The 21,742-nt window shown below is 34.9% G+C and overlaps 1 protein-coding gene across 1 annotated transcript; it reads right to left on the minus strand.

The window, feature by feature from the left end:
- Window positions 1-13,000: 13,000 nt before the first annotated feature.
- Window positions 13,001-14,250, minus strand: LOC131164470 (uncharacterized). Its single transcript, XM_058121683.1, has 2 exons — window positions 13,872-14,250; window positions 13,001-13,482 (listed from the first exon to the last, which is right to left on the minus strand). The coding sequence occupies exons 1-2, from the start codon at window positions 13,959-13,961 to the stop codon at window positions 13,234-13,236; spliced, it is 339 nt and encodes a 112-aa protein (XP_057977666.1). The 5' UTR covers window positions 13,962-14,250; the 3' UTR covers window positions 13,001-13,233.
- Between the last annotated feature and the right edge of the window lie 7,492 nt (window positions 14,251-21,742).

Below are 21,742 nucleotides of genomic sequence, written 5' to 3' on the forward strand. Positions count from 1 at the left end.
CTCCTTCGATTTTTGAAAAATGCGTCACTTGAGGCGCACGTTGCTCTCTCTCGATTTTTGCGACACACGTCATTCTCTCTTGATTTTTGCAAAATGCGTCACTCGATATCCGTGATATGCGTCGCTCTCTCTCGATTCTCACGGCGCACGTCGCTCTCCCTCGATTTGTGCAAAACACGTGCTCGATATCCGTGACACATTTCGCTCTCTCTCGATTCTCGCGGCACACGTCGCTCTCCCTCAATTTGTGCAAACGAGTGCTCGATATCCGTGACACGCGTCACTCTCTATCGATTCTCGCAGCACACATCGCTCTCTCTCGATTTGTGCAAAACACATCGCTCGATATCCATGACACACATCGCTCTCTCTCAACACGCGACTATTCCCTTATAAAGGGTTTGCCTCCTCAAACTCTAAGCATCACAACTTTCAACCATCTTGAACAACCACATTTAGATTTGCAAATATTAGATCTTCCCAACTTTTCTCTTAGTTGTCTCATTACTTGAATATGTTGTCAAATCACCCAACTCCCCAAGTTGCTGAGAGCAGCACTAGATCGCCAATTCAAAGATGGAATCCCAGCAAGGTACAACTGGAGATTTTAGAGGAGGCCTTCCGCAGCAGTCAAGGGGAACTCCCTTCTGTGGAGCAGACTATCTTACTTGTAGCATGACTTCGACGGTATGGTCCAATCGAGCCAGGAAATGTACGTTTTTGGTTTGAGAACCGTAGGCGTAAGCAAGGATTAGTTGAAAAAACCACTATTTCAACTACTGCCTCACCAATTATCCATCTTACCTCCTCCGCCACTACTGGCCTGAGCAGTGCTCCTACCATTTCCCCAACCACTTGTACCATTATTTCTATCGATAATATTCCGTCTATGAAACTTACAACTAACATCACACCAATGAGTCATACCTCTTACAATGGTAGCACCGCAGTCACCACACTAAGGGTTTGTGATAATGCTGGCCTACACCACCATTACAAAGAGATCCAAAATGCATTGAGACTCATGTACGGGCCACCAATGGCTCGTTATGAGCATCCCCACCAAAGGCCACAAGGAGAAGAGGGCAGCTCTTTCTCCCTTGCCTAACAAACGGGCGTTCTCTCCCTTTTTTCGACCCAAGTCAGCGACATTACAAGAGGTCAACTCCGCCAAGAAAGAATCTAGACAGTTAACAGTAACATCACTAGCACTTTGACAGATGTTAACGTTGAGTTAAGGCTCTAAAGGCTAGACTTCGTTTCATTTTATATATATAATATTATCGTTTTCCACATCTTCTGAACTTATTTAACATTTCAACCTCTATTAGATCGACGATTCACACTTCAGTTCCCAAAATAAAATATTTTACCAAATTGACCCTCAATATAATCTAAGACTTAGTCAAATCGTTCATCAATTTACTTTTTCAAATAGTGCAACCAATTATACAGTACTCATTTTAAATTAACAAATTTCAAGGACGAAATTTTTATAAGGAAGGGAGAATGTGATGACCCAAAAATATATTATAATAATAATAATAATAATAATAATAATAATAATAATAATAATAATAATAATAATGGTCATTAAGTTAATATCAATACAGAAGTATTTTTCTGTAGGATCTTTGATTCCATGTTTGATGTCTAAGAAAGACCTTGTCTTAGCGAGTGCTCAGAGACCATTGCGGCTCAGTTGCTCCCTAGAGGTCGGTCTGATCAAAATGGAATTTCATAAGATAAATAGCATAGACACTGTTTGTACACGTAAATAAGTACATATACATAAAATAGTGTTTTGACAGACATAATTTGTAGAAATACATGGTAAAATAATAATAATGATAATATAGGTATCCTATATGGGGCTCACAAGACTGTGTGGGGTCCATATGAGTCCTGAAGTTGTGTGAGGTCCACATGAGTCCTGAAACTATGTAGGACTCATAAAATCGTGTGAGAACTATTGGAGTTACGTAGGACTCACTTGGGTCTCGAAATTGTGTGGGGTCCACACGACTATGCGGGGGCCCACATAAGTTTTCGAAATTCAAATTTAATTCTTTTGTAAAAAAAAAAAAAAAAAACTAAAACATGACTTAAAAATAATAATAATGATAATAATAATAATAATAATGATTTAAAAAAATTATTAAAAAAATAAATAAATAATTAATTAATTAAATAAAAATTAATTAAAGGGGAGTGGTGGCAAACCATGCCTAACACATCCCATGCCCATTCTTTGATTTAAAAAATTTATAATTTCACCCATCTCCTTACACTTTTACAAATTCTATTTTTTTCTCCAAAATTTTCCTATAAATAAGAAGTTCTCAATCTTCATTTTTCATAAAAATTTTCAAAGGAAGAGAAAAGTTAGTAAGTGAAAGAATTAGTAGTGGAGAGAGAATTTTTGAGTAAGTTCTCACTCACCCACTCTTTCCGATCTCATTTCTTAGAGATAGTCTTTGTGTTCGTAGCACAAGGTAAAAGAAGTGGTAAGTAAATTTGATTATGTTAAATTTTTATTAAAATTCATTCTCGAGTTTATTTGTAAGTAAATTTGATTATGTTAGATTTTTATTTAAAATTCATACCCGAATTTATTTGTAAGTAAATTTCGATTATGTTAGTTAATTTCATAAAATTCTCTTAAGTTTATTTTTACGCATATTTAATTATACTAGTTTTATCTTTAATATAATTGTATTTATTTTTGAGTTAAAAAATGTTCTAAACCCCTCAGGTATTTTACATCATTAATTTCTATTCAAAAAAATATTTTTAACACGAAAATTGTGTGGTATGAGTTTATTTATACGTTGCATATTTTAAGAAAATATGAGTAAAGATTACATAAGTTGATTTTTTTTTTTGTTGCGTATTTCACGAAAATATGAGTAAAAATGAGATTTTCATGATATTATTTTAATTGTATAAATTATATAATAAAAATATTTTTAAAACCCCTTATGACTGAGACGATATAAAAAATTATGAATGTTTAGTATCGCAGTTTAAAGTTTAAAAGGATCAGAGTGCACTCACGCTGTTTTGTAGAGTGGTTTTATATGGTAGTAGATTTCTCCTGAGTGCACACTTGGGTCGGACCAGAGTTTAATAGGAAAAATCTCACTTAATGATAATGTACGTTGATTTAGTTTGGTCGGCCAGCCAGTTAAGTCCAGTCTTTGGACCGCACAACCCAGTCATGGGAGTAAACATGACTTTCGATTAACAGGCTTAAGGGTGATTTTTATAGTATATGTATATACTGTAACGTCCCTCAATAAAAATACAACATAATAAATAAATGGTCAACCCGAACCCGTGGGTAACGGGGACACCTGTCATACACAGCGGAAAACCTAGCAGCAGTAAACATAAAAATCCATACATCCATCTATAAAACATAATACCAGAGCTTTTATAACATAATATAATTGTACTTCTGTACATATCTATATACATCAAAATATCTCTAGGGTCACACAAAATAACTCTAACCCTTGTACAAAATCTTACCCTTCTCACGGGTAATCTTACTAACTCAACGGCGGCCTTGACCCGCCGGTCTCTCTGGGGTTCCTGAAAAATTTAATGATGTTAGGGGTGAGACACTTCTCAGTAAGGGAAATTAAACTAAATACAACTGTGTGACAACATGAATATTTAGAGTGCTTATACATATATAGTACATTTCATAACTCTGGAAATAATCATAATATCATGCTGGATAATCATGTATTTTGTAAAAACCCCAAAAATAGAGATATAAAAAAAATTAGTGGATTGATTTCCAAAAAAAAAATAATAAAAAATAAAAATAAAAATAAAAATAAAATAAAATAAATAAAAATAAAAAAATAATAAAAAAAATAAATAATTAATTAAATAAATAATTAACTAATTAATTAATCGGATTTAAAAGAAAAAGAAAAAAAATTAAAAAAAATTTATTTTAATTTTTATTAATAAAATATATTATTATTAATATTAATTAAATATATTATTATTATTATTATTATTATTATAACTATCTCCTGAAGCTTAAAGAAGCTTCAGGAGACCTTTTTATAAAATAAAAAAAGTTCATTCTTTCTTCTTCTTCTTCTTCTTCCTCTGTACTTTTCATTTTTTTTATTTTCTCTTTTGCTGCAACGCAGCTCTCTCTCTCTCTCTCCTCTCATTCTCTCTCCCTCTCTCCTCGATTTCGTGACGGATTTTCGCCCGATCGAAAATCCGAAAATACCACTGGACTCCATTCGCCGCTATCGTCATTTCTACCGGAGCGGATCGGTGGTAGGAGTGGCGTAGGCGTATTCCCTGGGGTAAGCCATTTTCCCATTTTTCTTTAATTTCTTGCAAAATATAAGTCCAATTGACGAACGGACACCACCACGAGAATCTAGGGATGATTCTCTACAAGTCTAGTGGGACGGAATTCTCGTGGGGGTGTCGGGCCAAAACCCCAAATTTGGGGTGCGGCGATTATTAAGGGGCTTAATTTTAATTCATTAGTATTAATTTAAAAATGCTAAAATATTAAGCATCTAGGATTGAAGTAGGAAATCTGAAATTTAGGGCCCGGGTGAGCGCCGCAGGTGTAATTTTGGTACCCGCAGGCAAAATTTGGAAAATTAAGTGGGGATGTTAAATAATAGTTTAAATATTAATTTGAGGTATTTGGAGCCTAAGGAAGGCTAGATGAGTATTATGTTGGAGAAATAGATTAATTAATCTAGGGAAAAATATAAATTGGAGGAATTAAATTTCGGGCGCCAAGGGCGTGAAATTTTGGGTCCTAAGGAATTTCTCAATAGCCAGGTAAGGGAATAAACTAAAGCAGTAATTTTCCATACAAATTATTATTGATTATGAGTAAATTTATTTTCAGAAAAACATATGTTATATTGTGTATTTCGAATGAAATGTACGATTGGGAAAATACTGCTGTGATGATTAAAATGTATATGTATGTATGAGATGTAAGGAATTTACGATTTTAGAATATGAAGAATGACTTTTAATAGCATATGTGTGGCATGAATATTATTTTATGTGAAATGTGTTATGACGTGAAAGATTTTACGAACCAAGCAGTTATGGAAATATGAGTTATGTTGTGATAAATGATGTATTTTCAGTATATATATACCTGAAACAATTTTGGCGCGAGGCCATATATTTATGTTATCGGCACGAGACCGTATTTATGTTATTGGCGCGAGGCCATATATTTATGTTATCGGCACGAGGCCGAATCTATGCTATCGGCACGAGGCCGTATTTATATTATTGGCACGAGGCCATATTTACTATGATTTTGGCGCGAGGCCATATGTATGATTTCGGCGCGAGGCCGTATCTATGTTTTCGGCACGAGGCCGTAATGATGTTATGTATGATCATGTATTATATGTTTTCATAACCAGGATGTTAGTTTAGTTCAGACCAGGAGCTCGGTACCGTAGCTATGGGTTCATTTTGGCACGAGACCTTATTAGTGCTACCGTCCCACGAGGGGATGGGAGATGGATAGTCGATGTGGCTTTCAGTAGAGTGTGGACGTCCACCTGGCAGTCCGGACCAGGGTGTGGCGGGCTCATCGTACTTACAGACATATTTGATTCGGCAGTGGTCGGCCAGCCATTGTCGGGTCCCGCCTTCGGGCTGCACAACCCGTCATGGGGGGTAATACATGACACCAGCTAGCTAGTCATCCTGGGTTTGTTTTCAGTACTACAGTTATAACAAATGATTTTATGTATGATATGAATTATTAACAGATGTGAAAATATATGTTTACCCAGTACGCTATGATGATGTTTATGGAGTTATGAAATGTACTATATACGTATAAATGCATTAAATATTCATGTTGCCACACAGCTGTATTTAGTTTATTTTCCCTTACTGAGAAGTGTCTCACCCCCAAACTTAATTAATTTTTCAGGAGCTCCTGAGAGACTGGCGGGTCAGGGCCGCCATTGAGCTAGTGAGATTACCCTGTGAGAAGGGTAAAATTTTGTAATAGCGTCAGAGTTATTTTGTGTTTGACCCTAGAGATATTTGGATGTATGTGAGGATGTATAGAATGCTCTGGTATTATATTTTATGACTGGATGTTTGAGATTTTATGTGTACTGCTGCTAGGTTTTCCGCTGTGTATGACAGGTGTCCCCGCTACCCACGGGTTCGGGTTGACCATTTTATTTATTATGTGATATTTTATGTTAAGAAATTGAGGGACGTTACATATTTTCATATTCGTTAATAAATCATAACATACATAAACATCTGTTATAACTCGTAATACTGAAAATATACTCAGGATGAATAACTAGCTAATGTCATGTATTACCCCCCATAACGGGTTGTGCAGCCCGAAAGCGGGACCCAACAATGGCTGGCCGACCACTGCCAAATCAAATATGTCTGTAAGTACGATGAGTCCGCCACACCCTGGTCCGGATTGCCAGGTGGACGTCCACACTCTACTGAAAGCCACATCGACTATCTATCTCCCATCCCCTCGTTGAATGGTTAACACTAACACAACCTCGTGCCAAATCTGATCTACCCATAGCTACGGTACCGAGCTCCTGGTCTGAACTAAACTAACATCCTAGTGTAATAACATATAATATATGCACATACATAACATCATCATGGCCTCGTGCCGAAAACATAGATACGACCTCGCGCCGAAATCATACATATAACCTCGTGCCAAAATCATAGTAAATATGGCCTCGCCCAATAACATAAATACGGCCTCGTGCCGATAGCATAAATATATGGCCTCGTGCCAAAAGCATATAAATACGGCCTCGTGCCGATAACATAAATATGGCCTCGCGCCAAATACATTTCAGGTATTTACATTTGAAACTAACTCATTTATCATATATTCGTCAACTCAATATAACATAACCCATCTTTCCAAAATACCTGAAAATGTGTTTTACTCGTAAAAGCATTCATATCTTATCTCATTTTACGTAAAATAATATTCATGCCACACATGCTCTATTAAAAGTCATACTTCATATTTTAAAATCATGATTTTTTGACATCTCATACATACATATACCTTTTAAGCATCATAACAGTATTTTCCCAATCGTACATTTCATTCATAGTAAACGAATATATCATATGATTTTCTGAAAATAAAACTACTCATAATCAATAATAGTTTGCATGGAAAAGAACTACTTTAGTTTACTCCCTTACCTGGCTACTGAGAAAGCTCCTCAAATTTCCTAGCCTGACCCCCATAGGATTTCCTACTCAATACCCTGAAACTCAAAATTTCCAGTATTAAACGTCCATATTTTCATGCGTACATCAATTTCTATAACTACCTTAAAGTCTAATTTGGCTTAAAAAGCCTTACCTCAACTTTGGGATGATTTCCAACTTCGTTTTCTCGACGATCCACTCCGGCAAACTTGTGGAGAACTTCGCCAGGAGCGTCGTGGTAGCCTCAAATCTTCGATCCGACTTAAAACCAGCCCAAAATCAAAGAGAGAGAGTGAAAGAGCCGAAGAGGAGGGAGAGAGGAGAGAGAGAGAGAAGATAGCTTATATGAAATAAAAATCAGATTTTTCATATTTATAGCGGCAGAATTCGTCGACGAGCCCGACCTTCGTCGATGAGTTCTTCACAAATTTCGTCGACGAAGTCCACTCCTCGTCGACGAAATTCAGTCAGCTCAAAAACCCCTCTCGGTATCTCTTCGTCGACGAAGTCCTGTGTTCGTCGACGAACTCCTTGAAGCCTTCATTGACGAAACCTTGTGTTTGTCGACGAAACTTGGTAGCTTCCCTCTTTATTTTTTGTTTCCATTCCCCTTTCTTTATTAGTTTAAATTTCTTTTAAAAATTCGGGTTGTTACATATACATATTTAATTATGTGTACAGAGTTATTGATGATTTGAAAGTAAAATATAGTTTATATGAACATGACCATTATTGTGCCTAAATGATGATTTAAAAGAAATGTATAAGGAAAAATATATATATGTATATAATTAAAAGTTATAATTACAGTTTTTAAAGTTAAAAGTTTAATTTAACAGTTATAGTATATGTTATAAAATTTTACTATTATAGTTGATGACAAAAGTTTTTATGCAGAATTTTTTTTAAATTTATATTTATTTTAAAAGCATTTTTAAAGCTATAGTATTAAATATTATTATACGAAATAAAAATATTTTGAAAGCTCATTTTGACCACACACTAATAATAATCTTATTTACTTATTGAGCATCGTCTCACTCCAATCATTATTTTATATTTCAGATCATTTTGAAGAGTGTACCTGAAATCTGGCGTAACAAGTGCATGAGTGGGAATAGAAAGAGTAGAGTAGAATAAAAAATTTTAATATAATATAATTTAGAATATGTTTGTGTATTTTAGAATTTTAGAAGTTTGCATTTTAATAGTTGAGGCATATATTTGTAATAAAGCTAATTAGTGCTCTGGTAATAAATATGATTTAGATTTATTTGCATTTGCTGAAAAATTTATATGTAGGAACCCACTCGGGTTCGGGTCCTTATATTGTATGCCACCGGACCGACTCTTTCCAAGATCTCAAATGGCCCAACGTATTTAGGGCTCAACTTGTCCTTCCTACCAAACTGCATCACTCCTTTCATTGAAGCATTCCGCAAAAATATAGTATCACCTATATCAAACTTCAGCTTCCGTCGGCGTATATCTGCATAACTCTTTTGCCGACTCTGTGCTGCTTTAATCTGTTCCCTAATGAGCTTAACCTTCTCAAAGGTTTACTGAACAAGTTCCGACCCCAACATCTACCGCTCACCAACCTCATCCCAGTATAATGGAGATTGACACCTCCGACCATACAATGCCTCATTTGGTGCTATCCCAATACTGATATGATAACTGTTATTGTATGCGAACTCAACCAACGGCAGATATTTAATCCAAATACCCCTGAAGTCCAATACACACGCCCGCAACATATCCTCTAGAATCTGGATGGTCCTCTCTGACTGACCATCGGTTTGTGGGTGAAAAGCAGTACTGAACATGAGTTAAGATCCCAACGCTTCCTATAGACTCTTTAAAAATCGAAAAGTAAATCACGAATCCTTATCCAAAACGATAGACATTAGCACCCCATGCAATCTAACTATCTCCTGAACGTAAAACTCTGTCAACTTATTCATAGAATAATAGACTTTAACCGGAATTAAATGGGCAGTCTTTGTCAGTCTGTCAACAACTACCCAAATAACATTCTGCTCGCGTGAAGTGCTAATGGCAACCCTATGACAAAATCCATGAAAATGTGCTCCCACTTCCATTTAAGAATGAGAAGTGGTTGCAATGGTCCCGCTAGCCTCTGATGTTCGGCTTTCACTTGCTGGTATGTCAAACACTGCTAAACGAAACGGGCGATATCTCTTTTCATGTTGGACCACTTGACAGATTCTTGCAGATCCCTATACATCTTCGTGCTACCTGGATGCACTGTATAGAGCGAGCGATGTGCCTTTTCTAGAATGACCCGTTTAATCTCAACATCATTCGGTACACATATCCTGGTGTGAAATCTCAACACCCTGTCATATGAGATATTGAAATCTGGTTTCAATCCATTCTGCACTCCCTCTATAACTTCTACCAGCTCTGTATCTTTCATCTGAGTTGTCCTGATCTTTTCCCATAAGGTCGGTTGCATAACCAGGCTAGCAATGATTCCTTGGTGATTTCCTTTCACCATCTCCACACCCAACATTCGTAGTTCTATACCGATCTGATGCTGAACTCCCACTATCGATACTGACGCATCTACTGACTTCTGACTCAAAGCATCAGCTACCACATTAGCTTTTTCTGGGTGGTAGCTAATGGTACAATTGTAGTCCTTTATCAGGTCAAGCCATCTCCGCTGCCTCATATTCAACTCATTCTAAATGAAAAAGTACTTAAGACTTTTATGATCCGTAAAAATCTCGCACCTTTCACCGTACAGGTAGTGTCTGAAGAACTTTAGTGTATACGCTAATGCTTCCAATTCCATGTCGTGTGTCGGGTAGTTCTTCTCGTACGCTTTGAGTTGACGAGAAGTGTAAGCAATAACTTTACCTTGGTGCATAATGACACAGCCGAGACCCTTTTTAGAGGCATCACTTTAAATCAAAGATCTCCCATCTCCTAATGGAATGGTCAACACAGGAGCAGTAACTAGTCACTGCTTCAGTTCTTGAAAATTCTGCTCGCACTCATCAGATCACTCAAACTTCATATTCTTTCTCATAAGCCGTTATTTTCTCAACTTGGAGATACTCATAGCCCCAAAAGAAAAGTTTTGCTTCCAATCAAGTAAAGAGTTGACAATGCCACATTGTTTGCTATACAAAGTTCTTATGCATCTTCTAAAATGTTTGCTTGCTATACAAACTTCTTATGCATCTTCTAAAATGCTCATCCCATTTCTTATTTAAATTTTGTCTATCATGTCTTTGAATTACTTGAAATATGATTTGGGCAGAACATTTGCTTGAATGGACTAACATATTAAATATGATCTTGAGCGGTCTTAAAGTGGACTCAAAAAAAAAAAAAGGTCAATCTCAACACTCCCACTCTAGCACACACAAACTTAATGTACAAACAAATAAAGTTTCTCATATTCTATTTTTCAGCTTTTGGTCCCTGGTTTTATTCAGTGATTTGGTAAAATCTTCTTTTTTGATTAATTTTGTCGTGATTGTGGAATATTTTTGTTGAGATTTTGCTTTTGACTTTCAAAGTTTATTGGTCCTCTTTATGTTCTTGTTGAATCATTTTGTGGTTTGTTTTGGATCCAGCCCTTGCTTGCTATGGATCAAAGCATGTTGAGGTTGCCCATGAGCAAATGGCAGTCCGAACGCTACTTATGATTGATAAAAACGTAACTTAGTCCTTTAAGTAACTTAAAATATTCCCTTCAAGATATTTATATATAAATACCTAAAAATATTTCTTTCAAAATATTTATTATTATATTTATTTATTTTGGTTCGGGTTACTACAGATGAGCTTTGTTTAAATTGCATTTTCGCATGTAACATAGCTTTTCCTCGTTATATACAAACGTTAGATCGTGTAAGAGGAGATTATATTGGTGAAAATTAGAAATATACACAATTATGAAAAGTGGGTAGAGAAATACGACTTCGATCTCACTAACTGATAAAAAAAATGCGATATTAGTATATGATAAACATGTATTTTGAGTATTATAATTTGAAAAAGAGATGATGAGAATGTTAATATGCATGTTCATGTGTGTATGCTGTATATTATGATTTTTGAGAGGCCTCTTAGTCACTTATTTACTTTATTAACATATTAGCACCGATCTAGAGATATGGTGTCCGCTTAAAAATACATTTATAGTTAAAAATAATATAATATTATAGTGATAATATATTATTACTTATTTATTATCCTGATATTTAATTAAGGTACTATTTAATATCATTAATATTTAGTTCTATTACATTGCAACAACAAAACAAATTATGATGACATATAACATCCCCAAAGTTTTACTGTTTAAAATTTAACCTTTTTAATTAAATCATTCATTTAAAAATTATTAATCACTCATTTTATTAGTCCTCAATTTATAATTTTTTATTTCTCATTTAAGATTTTTATTTTTAATTTTTTTAAAACAATTATACCGAATAACCCTAATCTTCTTGCCTCCATTAACCAAACATTTTTCCTCTATATCTACTATAAAAAAACATGCAGAGCCTTTTCAAATAACAAAAATAAAAGGAAAAATAAGTCCTTTCATATTTAAAAATAAAGAATAATTTTATTTTTTATTTTCAAATTTATACAAATTTAAAAAATATCATTTTGTTCTACAATTTTCCAACATTCATATAAAAAGTTACAAAACAATCCTTCGAAAATTAGATAATAAGAATATTTCTAAACCAAACTTAAATCATTTCATCTAACATTTTCCTTTTCCTTTCATGCTTTCCAGTATCCAAGTTTCTAAATTGGAATTTTTTTAAAGAAGAATTATTTTTTTTTCTCTCTTTCGCACATATGCACACATTTTTTACAATGGGCTATTTCCCAAAGAAACCCTAGATTTGGTGTGATGCTGCTTGAACAAAGGAGAATAGGGCTGCCACTCTAATCTTTTTTTTAATACTTCATTAATATTTAAAATTTTAAATGATATCTTAATTAAATTTCAATCCAATTAAATATTACAATTTATCTAAATCTAATATAAATTCAAATCCAAAATCTATGGTAAGAAAAAAAAATATTAAAAAAATTCATATTTTTATATTTAATTATTAATAAAAATATTTAAATTTAATTAATTCTTAATTACATTAAAATAATACTTTACATCCGTCTGGATCAAAAATTTTATTTAAAAAAAAAAGTCATTTTCCTTATATATGACTAAAAATTAAAAATATTAAATATCAAAGAGGGGATATAAATTGCTTAATTTTTTTCATTCATTTTTTTTTCCTAAATAAAATCTTAATCTAAATAGATTCCTTAAACATATAAAAATAAATTTTAAAATTATTTAAATTTATATTAAATTTAAACAACATATAATATAAAATTATATTAAAACTTACCTAAATAAGATCCAAAATTAATGGTCCAACCTAAGAATCCTCCAACTTTTTTTTTTTTTGAATTACGGACCGAATTTCCACGTGTCCGTTTTACGGTCCACATGACTAATCCAATGCCCCTTTAAATCGACTCCACAACTTCAAAGGAAGGTAAATTTAAAAAATCCAGGAACGAAAATAAACTCGAGAGGGTTTGAACACCTAATCTCGTGAGAGACACTCTCACAATCAGCACTATTACCTGAACCACAGGGTAGAATCCTCCAACTTTATAATGTAAAGATAGTGTCCTTAATTGGCGTTTATCCAATGGGAAGAACTTAGTATTTTTAATGAAAAATTGTTTTTTTCAAATGCTTTATTATTATTTTACACAAGCTCTTCTTCCAAAAAAAAATAAAAATAAAATGACAAGCCCTTCAAAGTTCAAAAAATAAAAATAAAAATAAAAAACAAAGGTGCAACAAGTCAACAAGGTAAGCACATACTATTCACATGTATGTTTTATTATATGGTCCCAATATAATTATGCTTTCCCAAAGTTCATCCATATCCTTAGCTATACTTTCTCTCGCCGCCCGGATTCAATGTTGTTGTCAGCGTCACCGGCCGAAATGGCTTCAAACTCTGCAGCTTCCGGTGCCTTTTTAACCGTTCTGGTCTCGTCGCCCCGCCGGGCCATCTCCTCCTCCACCCTCTTCAACTGCTCCTTCTCCTCCGCCACTCTCTTGAACGCTTCCGCCGTGGACGGCGCCCTCTCCTCCACTCCATGTCTCCCGCCGCTTCCCTTGCTCTCTTCTCTATACCACTTTTTATCGAATAAAAATTCATACACGCACACGCACGCACTCATCGTCAGCCTCAAATCACATTAAAATTCCACCCTTTAATTTTGTATATTATTAATTTTTTTTTAAAAATAATTAAGGTTAAACAGAAAATTAAATTAATAAGGAAATACAATTCATCTCATAATTGATGCTCGCATTCTAACATCTTTAAAACATATTCAATTTTGTGAAAAAATTAAATCTACAAACATTATAAATGCATTCGATCGCTAGAATAAGAGGGAAAAATTAATAATAAATTAGTAAAAAGAAACAAAATCACAAAAGCTATATCCTATATACGAAGAAGCAGGAAGAAGTAAAGATCAGCGGCACAAGCAAATGTTGATAAAAATTACGGACGTACCAGGATGGGGGGTTGGAGACGCGCGGTTACGGGCCGGAGCAGCGGCGATCGCCGGGAATTGTAGCGAAGACGAAGAAGGTGGCCGGCCATGGTGGTGTGAACGCCGTAAAAGCAACCGAGACTGAGATCGGAAAGCAAGAGGAAAGTCGTTTGGAGACTACTACTAGGTTTCGGAACAGGAACAGTCGAATGAAGTGGATCCGGTGTTGATCAGATTGAGATGTACACGTGCCTGCCGGCTTGGATTGCCCCAGCAACGTGGCACATTGTTGATTTGCCACGTCATCGCATCGGTGGACGAATCTTGTTTGGATAAGGAGCTAGTTGTCACGATGTTGCCTGCTCATAATTAAGCTACAATCATGATCCCTGGCCGGATGGAAAAATTAGTTGTCAAATTTAATTATTTATTTATGTTTTAATAGTACGGGGCTCCAGTCATACGCTCTTTTTGACACTATAATGTGGTATCAAATTAGAGGTGAAAGTCACCTGCCCATTAACGCGCCCTTGATAATTTAAAGGGATAAACTCTCAAGAATAATCGAACAAATGATTTAAGTTCATCAAAGTCATAAGTCACTCATATTATTTATGTCAATTCAGTTTAATTACTTGATTAAAGTTTATCATCCTATCATTTTTTTAATTACTTGCAATCTTGATTCAATCTTTGTCTTATAGGGATAATTATAAGCTTATTATAAATATTAGTTTTTTTTAATATGCATCTTATAAAGAATCAAACATTTTCGAATTTTATTATCATAGCCCACTTTAAGACAACTTTATGCAATAAATTTGTGTGAGGATTTTATACTTTTTTTTTTATGAAAAATTATACTTTGCACACAAAATTGATGAAATGTGCAAGCCAAGATGAAAGAGTTTTCCCTTCTTCTTTTTTCCCCCTTATTTGTTAATTATATTTATTTCTTAGGATTAAGTTTTGATTTGTGATGATAATATTAAAATTTAGAGTTTATTTAAAAAATTAATATAATTATGCTTAAATCAACTCTGAGTAAAAAGTTTTCATTAACTTTACAAAAAATTGATTAATTACAAAAATATATGCAATGATTAATCATACAAGTATTAGAATTTTATTTTATAGCTTAAATTATTAGTGGTAATAGTTGAAATGTATAGCTTATTATGCTAATAATAATATTGGATAATTTATAAAGAGTTTAATTCTTCTTATTCAAGGGTCTTAGAATTGAGAGTAGATTGCATTTATAATAAGTATTTTTATTATCGTAAGATTCAGATTAAGTCATCATATGGATATCTTTGGGTCTCATTAGTAGTGCTCATTAGATAAGTCAATATTATACTGAACAGTGCTTGTTTCTTATTGCCACATAAGTGATGCTCATCATATGGGCTTATACTCTGCAGAGTAGTGCTCGTCTCTTGTTATCTCATGAGTGGTGCTTATCGTATGGACATCTTTAGATCTCATGAGCATTGCTCATTAGATAGACTAATTTTTTTGAACTATTTCTGTCCCTTGTTGTCTAGTGGTGCTCATCAAATAGAAATTTTTTAGTATCATAAATGGTGCTCATTAGATGGACATTTGGCACTTATAAGCAATGCTCATAAAATAGACCAATTTTTGCATAACAATGTCCATCTTTTATTGTCTCATGAGTAGTGCTCATTAGATGGACATTTTTTAGTCTCATGAGCGGCACTCATTAGATAGACCAATTTTTTGCGGAATAATGTTCATATTTTGTTGTCTTATGAGCAACGTTCATCAAATGGGCATTTTTTAGCATCATGAGCAGTGCTCATAAGATGGTTCAGTTTTTTGCTCAGCAGTGTCTATCTTTTATTGCCTCGTGAGGGGTGTTCAACAAATGGACATTTTGGGGTCTCATGAACGATCCTTATCATGGGTCAATTTTTTGTCGAGTAGTATCTGTTTCTTGTTGCCTTAAGAGCGGTGCTTATTAAATGGGTATTTTTAGACTCATGAACGGTGCTCATTAGATGGGCCAATTTTTTATCGAGCATGTAACGCCCCAAAAATAATTATTGTAGGAGGATGTAGTGATTCTAAAAAAAAAAAAAAAAAGATAATTATTAATTAATTATTATTAAATGAAATAAATTAAATTAAGTTTTATATATATATATATTATATGTTAAAAAAAAAAGGAAATCATCCTGAAAGTTCTGGATGATTTCAATGAAATAGACAGAGGCCTGCATTCTCTCCCTCTCTCAGCGCCTCTCCCACTCTCTGTCACTCTCCTCGTCTCCTCTCATTCTCTCCTCATTTTCTCGGCCAATATTCGACCGATCGGAAATCCGAAGATATTGTTGGGTTCCTATCACCGCCACCGACAATCCTACTCGAGCGGATTTGTCGTAAGAGCTGCGTAAGCATATCTCCTAGGGTAAGGCCAATTTTCACTCTTACCTCAATTTTTCTTAAATCTTAAGTCCAATTAACGAACGGAAATTACCAAGAAATTCGTGGGGAGATTCTCTACAATCTAACTGGAGCGGGTTTTCGAATTGTAGCTCTGGGGCATCAATCTTAAATCGGGGTAAATTTAATAATTTAGGCTTTTATTAGGCTATTTAGGGTATTTAGAATCTAAGGGAATTTTAGAAAAAGTTATTCTGGGGATTGTGACGAATAATAGGGTGAAATTTAAATTTTAGGGTTCAGGGCTTTTGAACGCCATGGGGCGTAAGCCGGAGTTCTATTGGGCTTTTTAAGAATCAAGTAAGGAGATTAAGTTAAGTCAGGAATCTTATTTAATTTGAACCGATTAAATTTATTTATTTATTTGAGATTTTAAAAGTTATTTCAAAAACCAACCGTTCGAAATGAATTTTACAAACTTAGGATATATGGTATGATATTTTGAATAGAAACGAATGGTGGAAAGTTTGGTTGTTTATATGGTTATGTTTAAATGTTAAAATCGTGTGGGCGATGATTATTTGGTAGAATTTATTGCTTAACTAGATTTGAGACTGTTTGCGAAATATTGGAACAGTTTGTAAAATACTGGAATTGTTGCAAAAATATTGAAACTGCTTGTAAATAATACATGAATTTGATATGACGGCTAAGGGCCGAGATTTTATTTAAACAATTGTGAGCCGGATTGTATTTGTGGCCGAGGGCCAGATTTTTGAAATAACAGGAAATATATGTGAATTGATATTTTAAATTGTGATTTATATTATCTAAATTGCATGATATGCTTTAAAAACCCTGGGGACCAGTATATTGTGAGCACAGTACCATTGTTAGTTAGACCATGTGCACCCACACTGTTCTGAATAGAAATGTAGGGGGGTCCAGCTGACTGCCTGCGTGAGGTTGAAGTAAGGGCGTTGGACCTGCAGCTTTGCTATGGATGCCTGCAGATGTGTTTGTAGATGTTGCTTTTTGACTTCGTTTGGATTGATCATCTAGACTTACTCCAGCCTTCGGACTGCACAACCCGTGCCATGGGGGAAGTAAATGACGTGTTTGTCACAGGAAGAGTCTTAAATGCATATCTGTTAATTTATGTGAATATGAATAATTAATAAGATAATTTCGAGGGCTTGCTGAGAAAGGTGAGTGCTCTAATAGCAGTAATGGTATTAGAGTATAGAGAAGCTACTTGTATGGGCAGGTAATCTTCCTTATCCTTGGTTAGTTGTGTGTGTGAGTGTAAAATAAGAATAATTTTATAAATGTGCTTATCTATTTAGTGAGCTGGTTATTTTCTGTAGACTAAATGCATGCTGGCCACACACTGACATTAACTTAATCTTTCTCTTACTGAACTGTGCCTTACCCCTACTTTACAAACTATCTTTTCAGGAAATCTCAGAGATCGAGTCTAGCAGGTTAGAGGAACCGAGCTAGCGGTGTAAATTTGTGTAGGTAGTGTGTATGGACAAAGAGTTTATTTTTGTGGAATTTTAGGGGTTGTAATTATGTGAAAATGGATATATTTGTGTATAAAGATAATTAGAACTCTGGTAATGTAATTTGAGGATTTTGCATTTTATTTCCGCTGTGTATATGTGTATTATATTTGATGAATAAGGTATTAGGTACACAAACGTCACTAAAGTAGCACCTCGGGCCCCTCGTGGCGGGTCGGGGCGTTATAGAGCAATTTTCGTCTCTTATTGCCTCATTAGCGACGCTCATTAAATGGGCATTTTGGGCCTCATGATCAATATTTATCAAATAGATCAGATTTTTTGTCGAACAATGTCTGTATCATGTTGTCTCATGAGTGATGCTCATTAAATGTGTATTTTGAATTCACTAGGCATAGGGATCTCCATTGTTCCATTGGTAAAAAAGGGATCAGAAGATCTTGCTGAGGTTTCCCTTTTTAAGGGTTAGCTGCAGACTTCTTTCACCAATTTGTCCAATTGATCAATTTTCTTGAGTTTTTCTTCAAATTCCAAGGATTGTTGCTCGTTAATGCCGACATTGTTAACTCATTCTACTTTCTCTATCAGATTTGAAAATTTTAAGGCTAGTTCATATGGTACCGCCGCTATATCCTTAGGTATTGTTTCTGTTTGAACAACCCTTGAGCCATGTTCCATATGGTCTTTTTTCTATTGTAAGATCATGCTAAACATGCCTTCTATTTCCTTCGGAAGGCTAGAAATTAGTCTAAAGACACAATTTGAGTTGAATTGTCTAGTGGTAGGGAGTGAATTGATTGGGCTGATTGATATCGAATAATGGCTTCGGACTCAAAATTGTATGATGTAGCCATGATTGAGTTTTAGAAAGAAATCCTTCCAAGTTTCTTGCACTCAACATCAACTACTGTTGCCAAAATTTGTCTAGGAGAATTTGGATCAATCTCGACTTTGATCACTTTCCATAAATGAAAGAAAACGACTTGAAGGGTTTGAGTTGTACTCCAGGGGACCACTTCAATGCCTAAGTCAGGAAATTTTGAAGGATTATATGACCTACGTTAATCGTCCCACCCAAGAGTATATAGAGTTAGAGGGGGGGTAAATGGACTCTTTTTGCGGATATATAATTTTTTTACAAAATAAAACTCTTGACCAGATTCAAGAAATTAAATCACAATATATGAAATTTAAATCATGCACAAGATAAATAAAAAAGAGTATAGGGAGAGAAGATCAACACCGGTATTTTTACGTGGTTCGGCACCAAGCCTACATCCACGCCTTGAGACCAACTCAAGGATTCCACTATATGATCTCCTTCACCGGCGGAGAAGCCTTACACTCGAGAACAAATCCCTATACTCGAGAACAAATCCTTACACTCAAGAACAAATCCCTACAGTGCTCACAAAAAGCCTTCACCAAGCGGTTCATAAAGAACCTTTACAACCAAGAAGATGATTTACAAAGAGATGCTCCTTTAATTTGAGCTGATAACAAATACAAATCAAAGTTCACACAATTCTCTCTAGGATTGAATCACACAAGATAAGTGCGCAAGAGAGAATGAGCACGTGAAATGAAGAACTAATATGCAAAGTACCTAGGTTTTGTAATCAAAGATGTTTTTCACTAAGAATGATAAAAAACAATGTCTAAATAAGCCTAATAGCTTGTATTTATAGCGAAAAAACCAATATGAACGTTAACTAGCCGTTGGGATAAAATCTCATGAGATTTGCTTGAGAACTAGCCATTTTCTAGTCATTATGGCGTCGGGCACGAGACCACTTGTCGACGAGTCCCCTACTCTCGTCGACTAGTCACACTCTGCCAGCAATCGTTACCATTCTACTTGCGACTCATCGACTAGTGGCCCCCACTCGTCAATGAGTGCCCTGAATCAGAAAAAGTCATCAACATGAAAGTTGTGGGATTTTGTCTTAACTGTCCAAGGACACTAATATCGTACCTTTTGGAATTTTCTAACAAAATTTATACCCCAAGTACCGAAGGGTGTTTAGGACTTAAGGTTGCACTACATTAGTTGACGATTGCTTTGTTTTTCCTAATCAAAAAGTCTTTTAATGATTTAAAATATTCTTGGACAAAAGTATATGAAATATATTAAGTCTAATGAAGATTAAAACTTGTCCAAGACCATTACTTTTCTTCCTGGCTAATGCTAGGCCTCACTAAATAGATATGGGTACTTCTAACGCATTTCCTCCTCTAGCTCTCACGAGACTTCCTCAATTGCATGATTCCTCCAGAGTACTTTTACCAGTGGAAGTTTCTTGGTGTGTAGTTTTTGCTTTTTATGATCTAGGATTTGAGCTGACACTTCTTCATATGATAAAGTATCTCCAAGCTCCAGTGCCTCATAACATATTACGTGTGACGGATCTGAGACGTATTTCTTCAACATAGACACATGAAATATGTCATGGATCCTGGATAACGCTGGGGGTAAGGCTAACCTGTAACGACCTGCCTTATTTACCATATATTTTTTTTTCCATATAACAACGTACATAATATCCAGCTAAACTGTCGTAGTCATGGTTAACCTAGACTCATGGGTACTAGGGATATATCTTTCATAAAACTTTGATACCTAAGCAGCGGAAAACATAAAATCATATAGATGTCATAAATACTAGAAACCATACCAGAGTTCTATTAAATCTGCAATATACATATACATACAATCATCCACAAAAGACTAAAAAGTGCTCCTAGGGTCTCAACCTAAAAATCCATTTAACCCTAACTCATCCACTTACCCTACAAATAGGGTAGTCCATACCTCTGAGTAAGTAAATCGTCTAATACATCTATACGTACGTAAAACTTTCCCTAGGACATTCATAAATCTCATCATGTAATAACCTCACATGACCAGGTTGTGCGGCCCATAAACTGGACTTAAAAGTGGTTGGCCTTCCATGTTAAGTCAAACATAAAGTCTATAAGTACAATTGCCCACCCATCCTAGTTCGAACCCATCCTGCTCTCTGCAACACTTCTTGGACCGGACACAGGGGGTATCCTGCTCTCCGCAACACTTCACGAGTCAATCGACTATCTAATACCAACACTCTATTTAAGAAGTATGGTTGCACTGACTGATCTATACACCCAACCTGGTCTGAACCCATCCTGCTCTCTGCAACACGTTAAGGGCCAGACATAGGGGGTATCCTGCTCTCTACAATACTCCTCTGATCTTGCTAGCTAGCTACGGTACCATGCTCAAAACATACCTAGTCCATTAGGGTTCTGATATCATATAGTATATTTCATATATTATAACTGTAACATATCTAATTTTCATATTTCTACGTAAAATATGTCATAAATATTTGATCACGACATAAAGCCGGCTGAAACTGAGCTGTTACAACACTAGGCCGGCTGATCTATCACGACACTAGGCCAACTGAAATTAAGCTGTTGCGGCACTAGGCCGGCCGAAACTGAATTATATCATAATTTCTATAAGGTTTATAGCATTTTTTGGAAATCATTATCTAGCTGCACATGTTTTGTATAATCATAAAATATTCTAACCTACTTATCTATTCTAAATAATAGTCACACTCAGGCCTCACAGTTTGAGTATTATTCTAAAATATACTTTCTCCCTAGGAAAAATATGTTTCGCTGAAAAATGGTATTAAATTTGCTTCTAGAGTTTACTCAACTCAAAATGCCTGTTTTGCCAAAGATACACATTAATTCATGATAGCATTTTTAAATGCCTGAATTCCCAAAAAAATCATAAATATAATTTCTATAAACAAATATTGCATTTTAATCGCTAAAATTTCTAAAAAATACTTGACACAATCTTTCCCCTTACCTAATTCCTGGATAAATGCCTGCAGGGATCCTAAAACCGTGCCTACGGCGTACGCACCAAACTCTGTATCCATAAACCCTAATTTAAT

Source organism: Malania oleifera, chromosome 1 (genome assembly GCF_029873635.1).
Source record: "Malania oleifera isolate guangnan ecotype guangnan chromosome 1, ASM2987363v1, whole genome shotgun sequence".
NCBI classification, from domain to species: Eukaryota; Viridiplantae; Streptophyta; class Magnoliopsida; order Santalales; family Ximeniaceae; genus Malania; species Malania oleifera.

Coding starts and splice junctions, on each gene's coding strand:
- LOC131164470 (XM_058121683.1), bottom strand. CDS start 13,961: ATGGCCGGCCACCTTCTTCGTCTTCGCTACAATTCCCGGCGATCGCCG. Junction 13,483..13,871: donor GTCTCCAACCCCCCATCCTG/GTACGTCCGTAA, acceptor TTCGATAAAAAG/TGGTATAGAGAAGAGAGCAA.